Source organism: Nelumbo lutea, chromosome 7 (assembly GCF_056320005.1).
Source record: "Nelumbo lutea isolate HS-2025 chromosome 7, American lotus-T2T, whole genome shotgun sequence".
Taxonomy (NCBI): domain Eukaryota; kingdom Viridiplantae; phylum Streptophyta; class Magnoliopsida; order Proteales; family Nelumbonaceae; genus Nelumbo; species Nelumbo lutea.
This window is the reverse complement of record NC_142690.1, coordinates 40,171,096-40,192,446: the sequence shown is the minus strand read 5'-3', so window position 1 is coordinate 40,192,446 and position 21,351 is coordinate 40,171,096. Positions and strand designations below refer to the sequence as shown.

The 21,351-nt window shown below is 39.1% G+C and overlaps 1 protein-coding gene across 3 annotated transcripts in view; it reads right to left on the bottom strand.

The window, feature by feature from the left end:
- LOC148846159 (MAP3K epsilon protein kinase 1-like) overlaps positions 1-21,351 on the bottom strand; it is a 70,747-nt gene that overhangs the window by 20,036 nt on the left and 29,360 nt on the right. For 2 of the 3 annotated variants that reach the window (XM_088954971.1, XM_088954973.1), the window contains 4 exons: positions 6,883-6,994; positions 6,074-6,487; positions 1,430-1,726; positions 1,295-1,339 (listed from right to left, as the gene is read on the bottom strand). In XM_088954971.1, the coding sequence (XP_088811097.1) occupies positions 1,295-1,339; positions 1,430-1,726; positions 6,074-6,487; positions 6,883-6,994 (868 nt within the window). The remainder of the gene's footprint in view (positions 1-1,294; positions 1,340-1,429; positions 1,727-6,073; positions 6,488-6,882; positions 6,995-21,351) is intronic. The other variant, XM_088954972.1, reaches the window with a different exon arrangement.

The window sequence follows — 21,351 nt, the reverse complement described above, 5'->3', positions numbered from 1 at the left end:
TGTCCAGTCCACCCCTCCCAAGGCCAAAGATAGTGAGCTGAGACTAGCATTTGCTAATGGGCTTTATACATGGTATATTAATCTATTAGCACGCATATTAATATGTATTGATATTGTAGCACTGTGCCAAATCAAGGGCACCCAGCCACCTAGGAGATGCCTTGACATCAATTTCTTGTACATCTTGGAAGGTCTCAATTGGGGAAATAATTTGATGATGGCAAATGAGTCAAGACATGTAGGCAGTGAGAGAAGGGACCAAGATTCCAGCATTCCGCCTTAATAAATTAGAGATTATTCTGTGGTATCATTAGTAACAAGTTGTTTTCAGCAGCCAGTTATAAAATTTGGTCAATGGATGATTCAACAGATACTTCAGACTGAGAGTCTGAGGAAGATGATAATAAGATGGTGGAGGCAGACAGCAAGGCAGGAGAAGTGGCAGCAGTATTGGATCAATATTTAAGGTAGAAAAGAAAGTAGATCTTGGTTGATAAAGACATAGAGGTAAGGACGAAATTGGGGTTGTTTTTAATAGGTGGGGAGGAACATGCCAGAAGAGTCTATGGAATTAGAAGGTCAAGAAGAAATGAAAAGTCTTAAGAATGCAAATTCAAACCTTTGAATGAGTTCATGCAACAGGTAGAAGAAGGCCTTCAGTAATGGTAAAAGAAAATGCTTGCTTAAGTCTTTTATTGTATTGTTTACAAAACAAGGATTGTGATAGGATTTAGGGAATTCTTCATTTTTTTCCTGAGATAGGTGGTGGCTGCCTGTGCCTGGGGGCCTTTCTATTTTTTTTTTTTTTTGGTTTGAGATTTTCCTTGTGGATTTCTGGTTGCTATAGTTGAGTCTGGACTTGAGATTTTCCTGTGCCTGGTGACCTTTTTTATTGGTTTGAGATTTTCTCTTGAAGCCTTATCACTTGAAGTTGCATTCATCTTTCCTTCAATTTTTTTAATATCAAAAACAATCATCTTGCAACAAGGGACCCCAGTATATTCAGTTACTCACCACTGTTTTCCTTTTTACTTTTTGGTTAAAGGTGCAATATGCAAATTTTTTCATTCTTCTTTTCCGAATTGAAAAAGTACTGAGATAACTCACTTATAATTAACCAAGATTAATTTTGTGAAAGAATACCAAGTGTGCCCATGCATGTTAGGAGTACAGAAGTAATATAATGCGTGGTACACATTCTATCACAAAAAAAGAGATAGCCAATACTTTATCTAAGTACACAATTGCTACAGAAAAGCTGAACAAGTATATGTGATAAGACAATCTGGAGCACCTGTAGAGGAAAAAGGTTTTCTCCAGCCAGTTTGTCATCAAAAACCTGCTCGGAAAAAAGCACCATAATGTTAGGATGAAAAATTAATACAAAACACCATGTACACAGTACACCAAAAAAATAATGAAAACATACCGAAGTGTCAATGCCAATAATGAGGCGCAACAAGTCTCCCCCAGTCTGTCCCATTTCATTTTCTGTCCGCTTTTGAGCCATTCGAGCCTTGAGCTTTGTTGCCAGGTCATTCTTTCCAGCATCATGTATAGCACTAACTTGATTTATCTGTGATGAGGAGGATGTTGAAGCTTCAGCTGCCCGGTCCTCTTGGTTTCTGTCAAGCGGATGAAATAAATCATCCAAAGAAGCATCCCCTGGTGTGTCACTGAATCTACTTAATTCATGTCCTCCAGAAATGATTGATACCTTAGCAGCCTTCAAAAGAAGCAGTTCAATAAATCCATAAGTCGAGAGTTGAAAGAAAATGCAAAACACAATGTCTAATCTCAAATATTTCCATTCAATAGTTCTGCCTCCAGAAATGATTGATACCTTAGCAGCCTTCAAAAGAAGCAGTTCAATAAATCCATAAGTCGAGAGTTGAAAGAAAATGCAAAACACAATGTCTAATCTCAAATATTTCCATTCAATAGTTCTGAAGTTAGTAATGGATTATGTCCCACTTATAAGTAGGGATGTCAACAGGTCAGGTTCGGTACAGGTTTAACTCAACCTCAACATAGCTCAAAGTAACTCCAACCCCAACCTGACCTGGCCTATCCTACATATACACATTTAAAGCTATCTAAATAAATCTCTCAATGCTGCAATGTCAAAGGGTCGGGTTTGGTACAGGTTTATCTCAACCAAAACCCGAATGGCTGAGCCAACCTTAACCAGATAAGGAATGGCAGTTTACCACTAAACCCAACCCACAAACAACCCTACTCATAAGGCATGCTTTATATGAATCCCAAAGGACATGGTTTTTACAACAAACAAAAAAGTGCCCATCTATGCAACTAGGCACCCAACTAAGTGACAAACACAAGAATGGTGCCTTATTCTGGTATTATTACTAATAGCTACTTCCTATTACTATATCTGATAATGTATCCTATCATACTGCATATTACCTATGCTTTGTTAAAGCATTTTAGCATTAAAACATAAATGATGAAAGTGTTTAAAATAGAAAAATAGAAAATCAGAAGAGAAGGATAAATACTCTTCTTTTTTATACATTCAATAGAAAAAAGGGTCAACCTTTTTTCCCTTCCTGATACTTTTTCTCTATTAAAAGATTGTTATCAATATAAAACTTTAGCCTTTCTCTGTCCAGCCCAACATAACATTTAAAAGAGATCTAAAACAGGGGAAAGTACAAGATTGCCCTTCATTAGGTGGGCTGAACATGAACAATCACTAAGAGACAAATAACTTTGGCCAGTGGGCCCAAAATGGAATAAGTTAAGTAAGAAATAGCCCAGCCCATAAAACATTAAGGCTAACAATACTCCCCCCACAAGTTGATAATAGATATTCATCATGTTTAACTTGCCCAATGATTCATGAAATTTTGATTTGGGCAATCCTTTTGTAAACATATCTGCAAGTTGCTTTGTAGTAGGTAAATAAGGAATACATAGATCTCCAGAAATGGTTCTTTCCTGAATTCAACTTTGCAACAGGAGCAAATGTTTCCTTGTAATCAATGCCCTCACTTCGAATGAATCATTTAGCAACTAGTCTTGACTTGTATCGCTCCACTGACCCATCTGCCTTGCATTTTACTGTAAAAGCCCACTTGCAACCTACAGTTTTCTTCCCATGTGGCAGCTCTACTAACTCCCATGTGCCAGCCTTCAAAATAGCTTTCATTTCTTCATCCATTGCTTCTCTCCATTTGGAATCAAGAATAGCTTCTGAATACCTAGAAGTAGTAGTAATAGAAGATAAAGTAGACACAAAGGAGTAATAAGTAGGGGAAAGATGAGAACATGGAACAAACTTTGATATTGGGTGCGAGGTACATGAGTGAGTCTTCTTATAGAAGGCAATGGGTAAATCCAAATCAAGTTTAGAAATAGTACCTTGACCAAAGTTGAGAGCCACCCAATTTATCGTAGAACTCAGCTGGAGGATCTCCATCATAAATATGATAAGAAACCATTTCCTCTTTCTTTTGTACACACTCATTTCCATGCCATCATAAGTAGTGTGTTGGGTGTTGACAGGGCCAGAAGTCGTAGAAGTCTTTCCATGGCAAGACGGATCAGAGGAAGAAGGTGGAGGGGATGGAGGTGAGGCCGAGACAAGAAAGGATTTACTCAAAGGAAACCTCTTCCACCCTACTAGTCTCCCCCTGAAGAGAATTCCAGGGTGGCTCAAAAGAATTACTGGGATTCAAAAAATGTAACATCTTTGGTAACAATCTTCCTTCCAATGTGAAGATCAAGATACTTGTAGCCCTTTTGAGTAGGAGAATAGCCAAGAAAAACACCATGTATAGCCTTGGAGTCCAATTTGGTTCTCTTGAGGTCTGTGACATGGATAAAATACACACACCCAAACACCTTGGGTGGTAGAGAAAACTCAACCTGATTAGGACAAAGAATTGAAAATGGAGTCAGCATGCAATCAGCCACATTTGGGTGGGAGACTGGAATTAGTAGTATAAGTCTGTCCAGACTGGGAGGAAGCACTTGAAGTGGTACTTTTCTTACCACAATACATTTGGACTTGCAACATGGCCAGCACCATTAGGACCTTTGTATGGCTTCTTATCCTTCCTTAGAGCTTCTGATTTGAGGTGGAGATACAGAATCTAGCAAGTATCTTTTGTATGTTTCTCTCCTCCACAACAAGTACACTTCAAAAGGTAATTGTCTCCACCCTTATTCCCTTTACCTGGAGATGAAACAAGGGCTGATTGTTCAGTTGGATGAAACTGAACATCACTTCCCATCTCTTTTCTTCTCAAGTCTACACTCCTAATTAGATAGAAGACATGCTGAAGGTCAGGTAGTTCATTCCTTCCCAAGATCTGAGAGTGAATGCTCTCATAGGAAGAATTCAGACCTGCAAGGAACTTGAAGAGAATCTCTTCTTCAACTTGTTTGTCATGGTTTTCTTTGTCCTTGGTACTCTCCCAGTCCAATATTAAGAGATGGTCAAGTTCTTCCCAAAGGTCTTCAAGGGTTGCAAAATATGTTGCCACCATAAGTTCTCCTTGACACATCACTGCAATGTCTTGATTCAGCCTATATATCCTTGCAAAATTTTTCCTCTGCCCCTATCTCTCCAGCAGTTTATCCCATATCTTGTATGGAGTACCATAGTGTTGCACAGTCCTAGTAATCTTAGGACCCGAGAAAACCTATGCAGTACCATGGGTATCAAGGTAAATACCCTCAACATCATATACCACTCTAGAAAACCCTCATCCTCATTCCCGTTTTGTCTTCCATTTTCATTGGTTTTTCTCACAACATCTCTTTAACATAGAGGCTTCTCCATTGGTGTCAACCTCTCAGGTAACACCATTCCTTTTTTTTTTTCTTCTTCTCTATCACAATCAACTCTCAGCAGCAACCTCAGTTTACAGTCCAATTAGCCTTTGTAAACATCTTGCCGGAAAAAGAATTCCAATTGATCCATGCCTTGATACTTTTCTGTCACCGTTTCTCACTATCCTTTGTAGGCTATATAAATCCAAAGTATATAGTTTCTCAGCTCAAGGTTATTTCGTTTGGGGTAAATGATTGATGGATAACAAGTGGGAGAATGCTGAAACAGGAGTCATGTTGCCAAACCCATATAGTTGGGATTAGGTTTGGATGATAGTGATGATAATGATGATGATGATGATGACAATGACGATAGGATTTCCAGGGAGGGTTTTGTAAATACACTACTCTTCCCTGCCTCCCTAAACCTCCCAATCCGTACCCTCCCCAAAATTCGCAACGTGTTGGATTTTTGAACTCCAAACCTGCCCACACATGTAAATGCAAAACCCTCCCTGACCCCACCCTCCCCACATTTGAGGTGGGGCAGGTTAGGTCTAGAACCCATATCTAATTTCCTGCTACTTTCTGCTATATAAAAGCAATAAACAAGCGAATTTACATGAACAAACATCAAAGTTTCCAATTATTTGATTGAAACATGTAGAAAATAATTATCCTTTACATAAGGTTCAAAGCATTATTAAATTCAACAGATAACACCTAAGTTTATATGCCTTAAACTATAATTTTATAATAAGCACTGGGGGTATTTTAGCAAATTCAATGTGCGGATCAGACTGTCAAAGAGTGTTGGGTTTAGCCTAATACCATACCCTACCTGTACCCATACAGGTTTAAAATCCCAAAACCCGTCCCCACCCCAAAATCCAATCATCAAACAAAAAAAAGCCCCATCAGGGAGGGTACCCACCAGGTAGGGTGGAAATTGCCATCCCAAAGATTTCCCTAGTAGCCAGATGAGGGAACCCCAGGTCCCATCCAAGGTTGTATTATGTTTTGAACGGCTTTACATGGAAAATGTTTGATGTTGAATCAACTTATTATAACTTTATAAGTTTGCCATTACTTAAAACCACGCACTGCTTAAGTTGCAAGTTGTAGAAACCAGCTTATCATTTCCTTCCTCATTGTGCCTATTTTGAGTTCTCATAGTAAAGCTCCTTGCTGTACATTGTCTAAACTTTATCACTATAACTGTTGCTTGATACACTTGTATTTTAGATTCCAAAAGAGAGTTAAAGAGATATACCTTCTGAGGATCGTTCTCATCATTCTTTAGTCCAGGGCCAAATAAATCAATATCACCAACAGCAGGACCACCTTTTCCTTCATGTTCTCCAGTCATGAAGTTTTCCCTTTTCAACTCTGGAGAAGCCATCTCACCATTCATCACTAGATCATCCTGATCGGCCATTTTTGACAATTCTGGTGATTGCCCCTGGTTAGGAACCTCACCTCTGGTATAAGACAGCCTACCAGAACTAGTTTGCATGGATTGCTTGTCATGGAAGGCTAAAGTGGGATCTTGATATGAGAGAGTATCAGCTTCTTGATTATCTAAACTTTCTGGAACAAAATTACCATTTGCATTGTGATCCTGATCAGGCCTGCTCATATCGACAGCATCTGTTTCTGATAACTCTTTCTTAGATTCCTCCTGAAGCTTCAAAGAACAAAAATCCATTAAGATCACGCACAGTTCAAATGATTCATGATTAAAGTTGATGGTTAGTATGATATTAAAGAAAATAGACTTTAAATAATGGTCGATTTACAGTAACATATTAACAACAACAGACTGTAGATGAAGTGCCTATTTACAGAAAGATTTAACACCAAAGAAATGACAGCAAGCAACACCAAATGCAACTCCCTGAAAGCAACGTCCCACAGACATGGTGAGCCCAAGATATCAAACTACAAGACAAAATTGAAGATGTTCTTCATGGGTCCCACCATGTCTGCAGGGCAATGTTTTCAAGGAGTTGCAACTTAATTGCTAGAATCCCCATTTGTTCCCATTTACCAAAGAAAATGATAGAGGCACAAGTTTCTTACTACTTCCATATCAGAGGCATCTCTTTTCATTTTTCCCCTGGAAGGACTTTCACCACTATTATGATCTTTGCTTGAAATTTCGGCAGGCTCTGAAACATCTTCTTCTATACTTCTGCAAGAAATAGTTATTTTTAAATATTTTTACCATAAAGATTTCAGAGAATCAATAATTACATTATGGTTGGTCCTTCATGCTTACACAAAACATTTAAAACAAGAGCCAACCAAAATTCCCTGAGAAAAAAACATTTGGAAAGGAATCGCTAAGAAATATAGAAGTTCAATACAACAAAGAAAATGGAGACTAAAAGGGAGCAAAACAAGAAACAGAATAACAAACATTAACATGGACGAGATGTTAGTTAGGGGTTAAAATGGACTAATATTTGTCTGAACATAATTTAGCCCCCTTAACCTCTGCATATTGCACATGTATTAATGTAGGAAGATAGCAGCATTTAACTCCTAAAATTGTAGGTTCGATCTTATGAACCAGTCCTTAAACAAGCAAATCGGACCTCTATTTGGTATTCCATATCTGTCAGCAGTCCAGCAAAAGTTTCTATCCAAAGTCAATTAACTACACCAAGCCTAAGCCCATATCCAAATTCATGACAAATTTAATTTGACTTGTATAGCCATACCAACCAGTGTTCTTTCTTATAGGTTGATGACACCTTTAAGTGATTGGTATGATTTTTTTTTATGATAATTAACAGAAACTTTCATTAATGGATATTAAGAGAAAAAGATACAAGAGGGGTAAAATCTCTTAACCCTCCCTAAAGGTACATGTAAATTTACAATATTGCCCAAAAAAGATTGACTCTTCCCACCCCTTGTTTGGCCGGTGAATCTGCCAAGGAACTGGTACTCCTCTTAGTCCACTAAAACTTGATTTCCATGTTTTGAGTAAACCGTTTAACTTTCTTTTTCTCATTTAGATGCTTCCAAAAACTAAAATCATCCTTCTATAGCCAACTGATAGCCAGCTTGGAATCACCTTCCACCATCAGTTTTCTGATATTCAGCTTCTGGGTTCTTTTTACCCCCTTCAGAACAGCCAATATTTCAGCTCTTAGTTATTTGAACCTAGACCAATTTCCAATTACGCCCTGGACCTTGGAGACTGGTGGGCAAAACTGAAAAGTTACACATAACCCCTAGACTCGATTATGATATTGCACTGGGTGTCAGATTGGGCTATCTTTGATATGCCAATCAGTGAAATCCTTTGGGAGTCAAAACCTGGGTATGTTGGGGCAGTCTAAGAATTCACTCGAGTGGATGATCATAGTAACAAGATCAGCCCCTTTGTCGGACAAAGTGAATGATCGGGACTACACTCTCTCTAATGGAAATCAAAACTGTCGGCAGTCGATTTCAACTATGCTTGAGATTTGTTTTGCAAAAATATATTTATATGATAACATATATATTATGTTATAAGAAAAAGGTTTGAAAAAGGTTTTAATTCTCGGGACCCGTCCGAGAGAGAGTGCGACACTACACCTTGCAGCAAGCCAGGGGAGAGGTTCTTTCCTGTCGGGCAATGTTTGATCATTATGGGCTGAGAGGTTAAGTGTAAGAGACCATTAAGTTCATTATCCATGGGCCTTCATAGGATGGCTGGACTTGAGGATCATTTAATGTAAGTGTTGGGCCCATTAAGAGCCCATACTGATGGACTCGGGGGTTAATTGTGCTTGATAGTGAATTTGGCCAAACCTTTTCACAGAGGCTGAGCCGAACCCATATGGGCTTATGTAGGGTCATTGTTGGGGTCCCACGCCATACAAAGTGAACCAAATGGGCCAGCAACTACCTAGGGACGTGAGCCACTTGCTTAATGGGCCCAAAACTCAAAATTAATTGGATTAATCAAGTGGTCACATGATAGCTTAGGAAGAAATGTGACTTGGGCAAATATGGGTTTGGATAAGGGTCTAGATCAGCCATTAGGATAAGAGGATAAGTCTTATCCACTTTAAGAGTCCAAATCCAAATAAAGATTTGGATTAGGATCCTCCTAATTCGATTAGGAGTGGTGATCCTTAAGGCTAAGGAAAGAGGAGATCGAAATTAGCTCCAGATCACTCTGCTCTTGCCGCCCCAGAAACCCTAGTTCATTTCTCCACCTTGTGGCTAATCTTGATCAGTCTTGATTTCTAATATTTTGCAAGAAAATATCATAAAGAATTCGTGCTCACCTCCCTTGTTCGATCCAAGGTGTTGGATCACAGTTTTGCTGAAAATTGTGTTGTTGAACCGGCTTCAATTCAAGATGTGCCATCTTCAATGGAAGCTGGTTTTGGTACTCTCTTTGGGCGTAAACTACTACTTTGGGAGCTACATTTGTGGAATCCGTATCAAGTATATTTCTCCCTTTTCTGTTGGTTTCAAATATGGTCTAGTTTCAGTGCAAGAACGATCCTAGAAAAAGCAATTTTTCTAAAATTGGCAATACGGTTCCCGAAAGGGTAAAAGAAAATTTTTGAAATTTCGCCCAGCCATCTAACATGGTTTGGCTATCCATATGATGGTTTTTCCCTTCCTTTAGTGGTATTAGAGCCAGGTTCAATCTTGAACCGAAATAAACCAGATTTGAAACAGAACTGAAATCGGCAGAACTGTTCTAGCCGATTTTGGGCGATTTGATCTGAAATTAATTTTATTATATTCTGATATAATTTTAGAATTGTTCTATTATTATTTCTTTGGTTCTTGGGTTGTCTATGTGATGGAGATCGAATTCTTTTTGGCGCCAAGATTTGCACACCCGAGAATTATTTATTTGATCATTAGTCTATAAATAATTATTTTTCATTTTTAGAAAAAATGTATTAAGATTTTTCTGATGTAATTTATAGAAAATTAGGTTTTTCTATTTTTTTTACATTGGAAGACTTGTTGGAGTGCGCGGAGGAGAAGAAGAAAGATTTTGCAGAAAAATCTGCAATCAATGATTAACAGTTTTTTGCAGGTTTGCAGTTCATCCGGATCAGATTCGACACACTTGCAGTCCTAGATTATTTATTTTTGTTGTGATTGATTGTCAATATTCAGTTGTTAAAAATTTCAGATCAAATTCTTTTGAATTGTTGTATGTTTTGGACACCAAACCCTAGGCTGATTTGACCTAGTTGGGTCCAAACTAGTTGGACCGAACCAATGGTTTGATGGAGTCTGATCACAGCCCCATGGGTTACGTTTTAGGTGGCTCAAAATCGGATTTGGGCCAAGAGTTTGATGGCCCATCACATGGACCAATTCAGCTCCCCCCCTTAAAAACCCAATTTATGTTAAGTTAAAGCAACATCAGCCCATTTCAGCACAACTACTATGTGGGCCAAACTGCTTTTTGCAGTTTAGCCCATATACCAAGATGAAATTATTGGATAATTTTGGGCCTTTAATGGGCTATTGTGTGTTAACTTAAATTAATTAGGGTTTTACAAGTCTTTTGATTGATTGGATCAATTTGTGGTTGTGCTTGTGATGTGCTGAATGTGATTCGTCCATGGGCCATAAGTGCTTGGCCCATGTTTAATTGTATGTGGCTCTATGCGAACACCATGGCTAAATGCACATCATTGCCATGGTGCCCGTAGATCATTGGATGATCTCCCCTTTTCGATGGGCCCTTGATTAGCTTCCTCCCCAAGAGGAACCCTACGGAACTCTAGCCCGTTTTGGGCCCATCTGAATCCGACTTTATGAAAGTCAGTGAGAGCCACTTTGATATGACCTAAATCAGACCAAGGGATTGTTTTGCTTGTTTCCTCTGAATTAATATAAGTGCAAACAGATAAGGAATTTCATATGATGAATTCTCTAAAGGCCTTTCATCATTATCATGAAAGCGGGCTGAATCGGTGGGTGGAGATGCACCATAAAATTAGGTTATCCATTCTGTTGGTCCAGTCGGTGGGCTTGCTTCATGAGATGATAGGGACATCATAGACCGAGGTGGGAGAGGCCTATCCTAAAACAGAACTCTTTCATGGTACATTGGGGTCCACGATATGACGGGTCAGCACTTACCAGACAGAAAGGTTTAACCTAAAATGGTAATGAACCTTGTCTGATGGAAGCCAAAGGGTGGATATGATCCTTCACAGAAAGTGGTGAGGTTTTGCAACTGAAACAGTTGGCTCCATGCACCTATGTGATTTCCCACATTTCAAAGTACATGCACCGTGTCCTCATCACTGAGATAGAAGTGAAATCTCAAAGATGAATAAAATGGAATGGAACATAGATAAAAGACCATTCTATGTAAAATAACATGAAACAATTTTAGGTAGTGGACTAATATCTATTGCCTTTTATCATAAATGGCACACAGACAATTCGCCAAATTGTTGGACGACAACAAACTTAAGGGACCTAACTATGTTGACTGGAACCATAACCTTAATCTGGTCCTTACGTCCAAGAAATTGGACAAGGTTGCCAAGAACCCAGATCTGAAACGTTCGGGTGACAGGGCTTCTGAGGCACGTAGGAGGGAATATCAAGAATGGGAAGAGAAGAATTCTCTTGCCCAGTGTTACGTTGTAGCATCTTTAGATAATGCTATCCAAAGACAATTCGATAAGATCAAAGTCTTTAAAAACATTCTGGATAGTCTAAAGACTATGTATAAGGAGCAAAATCGTTCTACCCGACAGAAGGTCCTCAAGCTATTGATGACCACGAGGATGATCGAGAGCCAGTCGGTCCATGACCACGTCATGCGGATGATGGTGTATATTAACAAACTAGAGGCTCTTGGATCCCAGCTCGATGATGACACCAAAAATGATGTCGTCTAAACTCTTCGCCTCCCTCCTTCAATCGGTTTGTCATGAATTACAACATGAACAAGCTATAAGGTTAGCCTTCAGGAACTCAGCGATATGTTGCAAAGGGCAAACTGATTAACAAGGACAAGCTGATGGCCATGCTTGTTGAAGATGGCAAATTTCGCAAAAGGAAGAGGAAGGGAAAGAAGAGGCCTCAAAAGAAAGCAGGCAAGCCAAAAAGGCAGAAGAAAGACATCATCTGATGAGTATCACTTTTGCAAGTAGATCGGACACTGAAAGAGGAATTGTCCTCAATATCTGGAATCCAATAACAAAGAAGGTAATTTTGGATCTCTTGTCATAGAGACCAATTTGTTGGTCACTTTTGCATCCTGGTGTATTGAATCCGAGGCTTCTACTCATGCATGTAATACATTGCAGGGATTCAAGGAAAGTAGAAGGCTGAATGACGACGAGATGGTTCTTTACTTGGGGACTTCTACAACAGTTGTAACTACAGCTATAGGAATTGTATATTTAATTTTCAAATGATGAATTGTAACTCTTAAAGATTGTCTTTATGTACTGTTACTAAGAAGAAATTTGATTTCAGTTTCAAAATTGTGTAAAGATGGTTATTCTATTTTCTTTAGTGATAAGATTACTAATAAATTGAATAACAAATTCCTTACCTATGGAAAACTTGAGAATGGTCTCTACGTCCTCAATCCTTCTCTAGAAATGAACATAACCGAAACTACGTCGGAAATTATCACCAAGAAAAGAACACATGATATGGTTAATCCCACGTGTCTGTGGCATTACCGACTTGGCCATATCAATATAGAACATATCACAAGTGATTGGTAAAGAATTGTCCTTTGGATTTTCTAACTGTAAAAGATCTTCCAACTTGTGAGCCTTGCCTTTAGGGTAAGATGACGAAACGACCATTTACGGGAAAGCCTAAAAGATCTACAAGCACATTTGATCTGATACATACTAATGTATGTGGTCCCATAAATATTAGCATACGGAACCAGCACTGTTATTTCATAACTTTCACCGATGATTATTGGTTCCAAATAGATCTATAAAACTAAGCGAGATTCAAACAGCAACACTAAAAAGTATAAAGCTCGACTGGTGGCTAAAGCCTTCACTCAAAAGGTAGGTGTTAACTACAAAGAAACCTTCTCCCTATCACCAAGGATTCTTTAAGGATAGTTATGGCTCTTGTTTAATCTAGAATTACATCAAAGAGGGACAGGTGACAACTAAGGGTTGTTGCTAGGTCGAATTAGGCCCTTCTATAGCACTCTTTAGCCATCTTCTCTATTTCAGTTCTTTGATAAGGTGTTGACTACAAAGAAACCTTCCCCCTATCTCCAAGAAGCATTCTTTAAGGATTGTTATGGCTCTTGTTTAATCTAGAATTACGTCAAACAAGGTCAGGTGACAAATAAGGGTTGTTGCTAGGTCGAATTAGGCCCTTCTATAGAAACTCTTCAACCAACTTCCCTATTTCAGCTCTCTGATAAGGGGGACCAATAAGGATGCACATTAGCTAGTTGTGTTCTCGGTACAATGGAAATCTGATGGTCATGGGCCCTGAAGGGTTGAAGTCCTTGGGTTCTTGAAATATGTCATCATACTCCTTAAGTAACTGACTCAACGGTTCAGATTTCAGTCTCCTATATCTGATTCAGACTAGCCAATAATGTTTAATCCCAGGTTTGGGGCCCAAGAACCGAAGAACATGAAAGTAGGGGATCCCAGGTGTTAACAGCTTTTGAGCAGGGCTTAAGAAGATGCAGTAATGGGCTGGAATGATTTATGGCCCTATAGATGACACTTCTACCCATCCGACTTGAAATCCATAGTTAACAAGGCCCAGTTGCACATCACATACCCTAGTTATTCTAACCATTGTATGCTAGTACCATGTCAACACTCAAAAAGTCCAATGGGTGTAGATCCACATTAAATAAATGGCCCTGAATTTTGAGGTCCATTCCATAGAACAGTCCATTGCAAGTAATTTGATTTCCATTTGCCACCCAAAGTGAAAAGATTTCAATGGGCCGAACAACCAAGCCCAATCTTTTAGCTTTTTGTTTAGTGATGAAATTTAAGGAACCCCCACTATCTATTAGAACTGCCACCTTCTAGCCCATAAATAAACCCATGACCTCCATCATCTTAGGCAAGTTAAGCCCAATTAAAGCTTGTAGGGAAATTTCAGGATAACTTGAATCCCCCCAAAACTTACAATGTCTAACATATCACCCTATTCAACTTCCCTTGGTTCACTAATGGGTTCATCAACTTGTAACCAAAAAAAAATTGTTGAGTTTTATATCAGTGTCCTTGTGCAAATTCCTCGTCACAATTATAATAGAAACCCTTCTCGCATTGGGCCTGCATTTCATTCCAAGATAGCTTCTTCTAAGGTAAAGTTGCAAGGGAGCTAAGCTTGGGCGAAGCCTGCCCTGTCCTGTTTGAAGGTGTCTTATGCAAGAGACCTAGAGGTTTTGGCAGTTTCTTCAAGCAATTCAGCTTCTCTTTATGAAGCTTGGCCAATCTGACTGATGCCATTATTGAGGTTGGCTCCATGGCCCCTGCCTCCAAGCGCAGATCTTCCTTCAGCACTCCCACGTAACACTCAATGAGCGCTTCAGTCATGCACCCTATTAGCCAACCTCTCAAATTCCATCTGATATTCCCTAACAGTCCCTGTCTATTTCAATTTTTTTTTCTTCTTTACTTTTCGAAAAAAAAAAATTATTACAGTTCCGGTCACAGGGGTAAAATTGTCCTTTTACTCTTAACATCTAGGCAAGAACTCTAGTCTTTCGTAAAGTCCCCATAGCTTCCTTCAGTGAGGAAAGCCTCCCTACTTCACCAAATCTTTTGTTGTACCTATTTAAATTAATGAAGGAAACTTTTCATTGTGTTGCTGATCAAAAAAAAGTCATTCTTGGAGGCATATATTTTGACATGTTTCAACTGTAATGCATTATTTTATAGGTGCAATGGGATAAGCCAGCCTCCATTCAATGACCAAAGAGGGTTTTGTGTCCATTTTATAGGGCACTGTCGTAAACAGCAACAGCAAATGTAGTTCAAGGACCTAAAAAGGAATTAAGTGGACTGGTTAATTAATCTTTTATTTTTTCTGTAATTACTGTAATTCTTACATTTTTCTTTAATTTCTATTATTTTCTACAGCTTGTATGTTTTTTCTATAATTTTTGTTGCTTCTCTGCATTTTCTATATTTCCTTCAGAAATTTCTGATATTTTTTCAGTAATTTTTATATTTTCTATAATTTATTTATTTTCTGCAATTTCTATGTAAATGCTGTTATTTCAGTCCATTCGGATCATATTGAACCCAATCCAACCCATTTGCACTTAAATGAATCAACTTGGGTTCTATTTCTATCAGATCCAGATTGGATTGCGCCCTGGTCATTTATAATGGGCTGATATCAGATCGAATCTGATAAGATCAAAAACCAGGTCCATTGACCGTCCTACCCCCTTTCGCCTCTCACCGTGGCACCTCAAAAACTATGGCACAGCTGCATACAGGCTTAGAGTCTTATCCTAGAGGTGACTATCTATCCATCCAATGATGAGTCACACAAACTCACCCCCAACTGGGTGTTTCAAGTCTACAAGGAATTGGGTCATTACTCATTATATCTCTTTCAACAAGTTTCACACAGCACCTGATGCCCTACAAATATTACCTTGGAACCTTCTACTCACACCAGTGTTTTAAAAGCACAAGGCGCAAAAAAAAACCGCAAGGCGAGGCATGCGCCTTTTTGAAGCAAGGCGCAAAATTAAAAAAAAAAATGCTATAAAATCAAAAAAATGCCAAAAAATGCAAAAATTAAAAAAATATTAAACATAATATTAATAAAAAATATAAACTTAAATTTTAAAATAAATGTTTTAAAAAACGTATTATCAAAAATTACTAAGTCACACAGAATAGTTGCATGACAGATGCCCTAAAGAGCAATGTTTTAAAACATGAAGGCATGACGTGAGGTGTTCCACTACCTAGAGCATGAAACGTAGAGCAAAACGCAAGTGGTGTAAGCCTCCTGAACACAATGAAGTGTAAGCCTCCTTAAGAGGAGGGGGATGAGGAGGAGCCTCCTTCCCTTCCCTTTCCTTTTCTTTCTTTTGTCTTTGTTTTCTATTCTCTTTCTTTCTTTGTTTTTCTTTCCCTACCCTTTCTTTTTCCTTTCCCTTCCCTTTTATTTTTTTCTTTTTTTTTTTTTTGTCTTTTTGTATGTGGTGTGCATGAGGTGCATGAGCCGTTCGCCTCATGAAAAAGGCATATGAGGCATACACCTCAAAGGTAGGGGTGTAAATCAGATTTGGACGGTCCACTATAATTATTAGATTGGGCCAATCCAAAATAAATTGGTCCATATTCTTATTGGTCTGAATTGGACCTAAACCAAATTTCCAATAATCCGATCATGAGGCCAAACCCTTGTCTAATTTGAAACCAATCAGAACTGAAGCCAACATAAAATCACTTATGTGAAAGTACTTTTACGAAAGCAATTTTACAAAAGCACTTTTATAAAAGTAATTTTATGAAAAGTACTTCTACAAAACAACTTTTATGAAAGCACGTTTACAAAAGTGCCTTTTCAATGCCATACGGGTATATTTTTGTAATTTTCAGATTTTCTTCATTTTAATATATTTTTGTAATTGTTTACATGTTTTGTTTTTTATATAATTTTTTATATTTCATTCGGTTTTAATGGATCGGATTGGATTTGGTTTGTATTGGATTTGGAATGGATTGGGTCCGGTCCATTTGTAAGTGGACTCACATTGGACTGGATTGGGTTGGACCAAATCCAGTCCAATTGATACTTCTACTCAAAGGTATCAATGCCTCTGGCACACACCTCAGGGCATTTTGGGGGTGCCTCACCTGGAAGCATGCCTCCAAGCAGAAGCCTCCCACGCTTTTTAAAACACTACTAAAGAGTAATAGCTCCCTTAATATTGAGAAAAAGACATAAAAGATCAAGCTTTAATGAAAGCGTGGAAATCAAGTTTCTAGGATTCAACACAATTGAGTAACTATCCAACCACAATACATAACAAAAATTCAACTAACTCATGCAATCAGCAAAACCACCAACCAAATACCCCCAAAATAGCCAATCCAAACAAAAGAGATCAACTACATGGCATGTCTTTTACCCCTATAGTCCTATAACCCATCCCCCACCTCTCTGATACTTTAGAGGACCACCTCATCAACTTTGAGAAGTGCCTTACAACTTTACTAAGTTTAGCCTCCTTTCTCTAACCAACCCAAGTATTCTTCACTCAATACCGCACCCTTACTATCAAACAATGGATCTCCTCAGCCTTAAAAAATGTTGCTTAATTCAAGAGGATTTTTTTATCAACTACAGATTTCATTAAATAAGAAAAAAGCATGTGTACTGTGTAGAGAATAAAATACAAAGACTAGCGATGAACTCTCCTACCTCTCCCTGAGCATTTTCTTTATACAACTGTGTCCAAAACAAATTTTCTCTTCCCACCCCTTGCTTTGCCAAAACTCAAGAGGATTATTCCTACCCATCAGTCATCTATGATATGCTTATATTTCCTTTCCTCCCTAAGATGCTTAAATCTCTCCATGGATAAATTCTTTTCTCTTTTGAGAAGTAAAACCATGAGATTTGATCAATTGAATCTCTTTAACAACCACTTTATTCAAAGGGAAATCATGCCTTACCTGATGAACCTCATCAAGTTGGATTTCTTGGTTTCAACTCTACCATCACCACATTCTACATTCATTAGCTCTTCCTCCGCAATAATGGACTCTTAACCAAAGCTCTAGCAAGAGGATGACCTTGCACCTGACTCTTAACAGTAGTCAATCAAGACTACAATCAGTCTTGAATCCCAAAAAGGTTTCGGATTGAGAAAAGTAGAAGGAAAGAAGACGAAGAAAAAGAAGAAAGAAGAAGTACACAAGGGTTTAGGAAAAGAAGGAGAGATCAAAATGAATCTGCCGCCACCACCCTCTCAATATTTATAAGTTATGTTCACTAATTGTAGGAAAGGGAAGAATTGCCCTCAATGCTTACATGGCAAATAAAAACAACAATAAACTGAAATAACAAGTTGTCTGAAATAACTACCAACTAACACTGATATAACTAACAAAGGTTACATGTGTTGTCATACGAACACAATGGGGACCACAGCCATGGGGCCCACATCAGTGTTCTCTACACTCCCCCGCAAGTTGGGAATAGATATTTGTCATTCCCAACTTGGGAACAGCCTTGGCGAGAAGATCTGCGAGCTGCATGTTGGAGGTGATATACGGGAGACACACTTCTTGAGATGAGACCCTTTCTCTAACAAAATGTCGATCAACTTCGATATGTTTAGTTCTGTTATGCTACACGGGATTATGAGCTATATTAATAGCCGCCTGATTATCGCAATACAGCATCAAGGGCTTCTCATAATCAATACCCAACTCTTCAAGTAGTGACTTCAGCCATAGGATTTCAGCCACTCCATTAGCCATCGATCTGTATTCAGCTCCGGCACTAGAGCGAGAAACAACACTTTGTTTCTTACTCCTCCGAGAGACAGGGTTACCTCCTACAAGGGCACAATATCCAGAGGTAGACCTCCTGTTATCCGCACTCCTAGCCCAATCAGCATCTGTATAGACCTCCACCTTCATGTGATCATTATTCTTGAACAATATACCTCTACCTGGACATCTCTTCAAGTATGCTAATATTCTCTCAACTGCAAGAAGATGAGTAGTTCTAGGGGAACGCATGTACTGGCTGACAACACTGACTGCATAAATAATGTCTGGTCGTGTGAGACAAAGATATAGGAGTTTTCCAACCAACCGTTGGAACATAGCTTTGTCTTCAAGAGGCTCTCCACCCTCTGCACTAATCTTGTGATTCTGTTCAATGAGTGTATCTACAGGCGTAACACCTAACTTTCCAGTTTCCACTAACAGATCTAGAACATACTTCCTTTGAGAAATAAATATCCCCTTGTTTAGATCTAGCAACCTCAATACCCAAAAAGTATCGCAGTGCACTAAGATCTTTCACCTCAAACTCTTGATAGAGTTGTTTGAGGGACTCAATCTCACTATTATCATTCCCTGTCACTACAATATCATCCACATATACAGCCAGCAAGGTTAAAGAAGAGTTCACTCTTTTAAAGAACAATGTATGATCTGACTGGCTTGTACATAGCCGAATTTTCCAAGGGTTAGTCTGAATCTATCAAACCAAGCTACAGGGGACTGCTTTAGCCCATACAATGCCTTATTCAGTCAGCAAACCTTTTTACCTATCTTTACATCATAAAATCCAGGGGTAAACTGCATGTAGACTTCTTCCTATAAGTCCCCGTTCAGAAAGGCATTTTTAACGTCCATCTGGAACAAAGGCCAAGAATAACTTGTTGCAAGGGCTAATAGAACTCGAATAGTAGTCATCTTTGCTACTGGGGCAAAAGTCTCCAAGTAGTCTATACCATAAGTTTGAGTAAATCCTTTTGCAACTAACCGGGCTTTGTACCTTTCAATGGAACCATCAGCATTATGTTTCATAGTAAATACCCATCTACATCCAACCGGTTTCTTTCCTTTGGGTAGGTCAACTAGCTCCCAAGTATTATTTCTCAAAAGGGCATCCATTTCAACCCTCATTGCATCTTTCCACTCAGGAACTGACAAGGCTTCTTGCACTGTTCTAGGGATAGGAATATCAGCAATGGAAGTGATAAAAGACCTGTAAGAGGGAGACAGGCGATCATAGGACAGAAACTGGGAAATGATGTGAGCTGTGGATGTGGTGCAACGTCGTTTCCCTTTACGGACAGCAATAGGGAGGTCAAGGTCATCCGAAGGAAGGGAAGTAGCAATAGTGGAAGGTATCTCAATGGGACTTGGATCTCATAAGGGGACTGTAGTACCTGGATCTGTATCCGTAGAAGGAACTGGGGCTGGCCTGGACTGGTGATGACCGAAATCAACCTGCTTCCACCGCCTGTGATAGACTTTCAACTCCTGATCCCTCTAACAACCCTCACCATTACAGCTCTCATCACTCAATGGAATGGGTAAAGGAACCTCAGATGAGTTAACCCCACTCTCACTATGCTCCCCCTGAGGAAAAAGACCCAAATTCTCATTACTCTCCCCCTAAGGAGAAACCTTAGGGTAATAGGGTACCTCCTCAAAGAAAGTGACATCCATCGAGACAAATCTCCTCCCAGAAACAAGATCATAGTAGCAATAACCCTTTTGAGTTTGTGCATAACCGAGAAAAATGCATTTGGAGGCCTTAGGATCAAATTTGGAATGATGAGGTCCAAGGATCTGAACAAAGCAGGTGCAACCAAAGGTTCTAAGAGGAACAGTAAACAATTCCTCGTCTGGGTATAGAAGGGTAAACGGAGGCTTCATGTCAAGAACCCGTGAGGGAACCCGATTAATGAGATACACTGCCGTGAGGATAGCATCTCCCCAAAAACGGATAGGCACATTGAAGGTAAACATGATGCTTCTAGCCACCTCCAAAATGTGCCTATTCTTCCTCTCGGCAACCCCATTCTGCTGTGGTGTATAAGGACAAGTGCTCTGGTGAATAATCCAATGATTGAGTAGATAAGAGGCCAGCGGCTTGGCAAAGTATTCTTTTGCATTATCAGATCTGAGGATTTTGATTTTGACCCCAAACTGGGTTAAAATCATCTGATGAAAGGTTTGGGTCAGAGCGGGAACCTCATCTTGAGAACGCATAAGGTAAACCCAAGAAAAACGGGTATAGTCATCAACAAACAACGGGAAATATTTGTATCCCCCCCGATAGAAGGGATGTGATACGGGCCCCAAACATCGGTGTGCATAACATCAAAAGAATTACTACTTCTTTTATTACTCAAGGAATAAGATGTTCTACAATGTTTTGCAAGCTCACAACTCTCACATCTCAAATCTGACACCTCAACAGACTCAAACAAATTAGGAAACAGACTCTTCAATGACCGAAAAGATAAATGACCTAACTGATTATGCCAGAGCATAACTGGACTCATAGACTGAGAAACAAAAGACTTCTTATCAACAGGCTCTTTCCAATGAGAACTCTCTCCAAGCAGATAAATCACATTCGTCTCACGGCCAGTCCCATGCACCTTCCTCGTCTCCAAATCCTGAAAAACACATCGGTCAGGGAAAAAGGTTACTGAACAGTTCTGATGTTTTGTAATACTAATGATTGAAAGCAAATTAGTATCAAGTTTAGGAACATGCAAGACTGAGGATAAGGAGATAGTATCAAATAACTTGATGTCACCCTTGCCAGAAATGGGAACAAGGGAGCCATCAGCAATGGATACTTTATCTCTACCAGAAGATAAGTGATAAGTAGTGAACAGTAATGGCAAGCTAGTCATATGGTCAGATGCACCTGAGTCTATTACCCAACAATGTTCAGTGTTATCTGGAGTTGAAGCATGGTAAGTTAAGGCCTGAGTACCTGAATGAGCAAAGGCTGATGTGGCAGGGGCTGATGATGACTGAGATGGCTGAGCTGAATTCCCAACCTCCTTTTCCAACT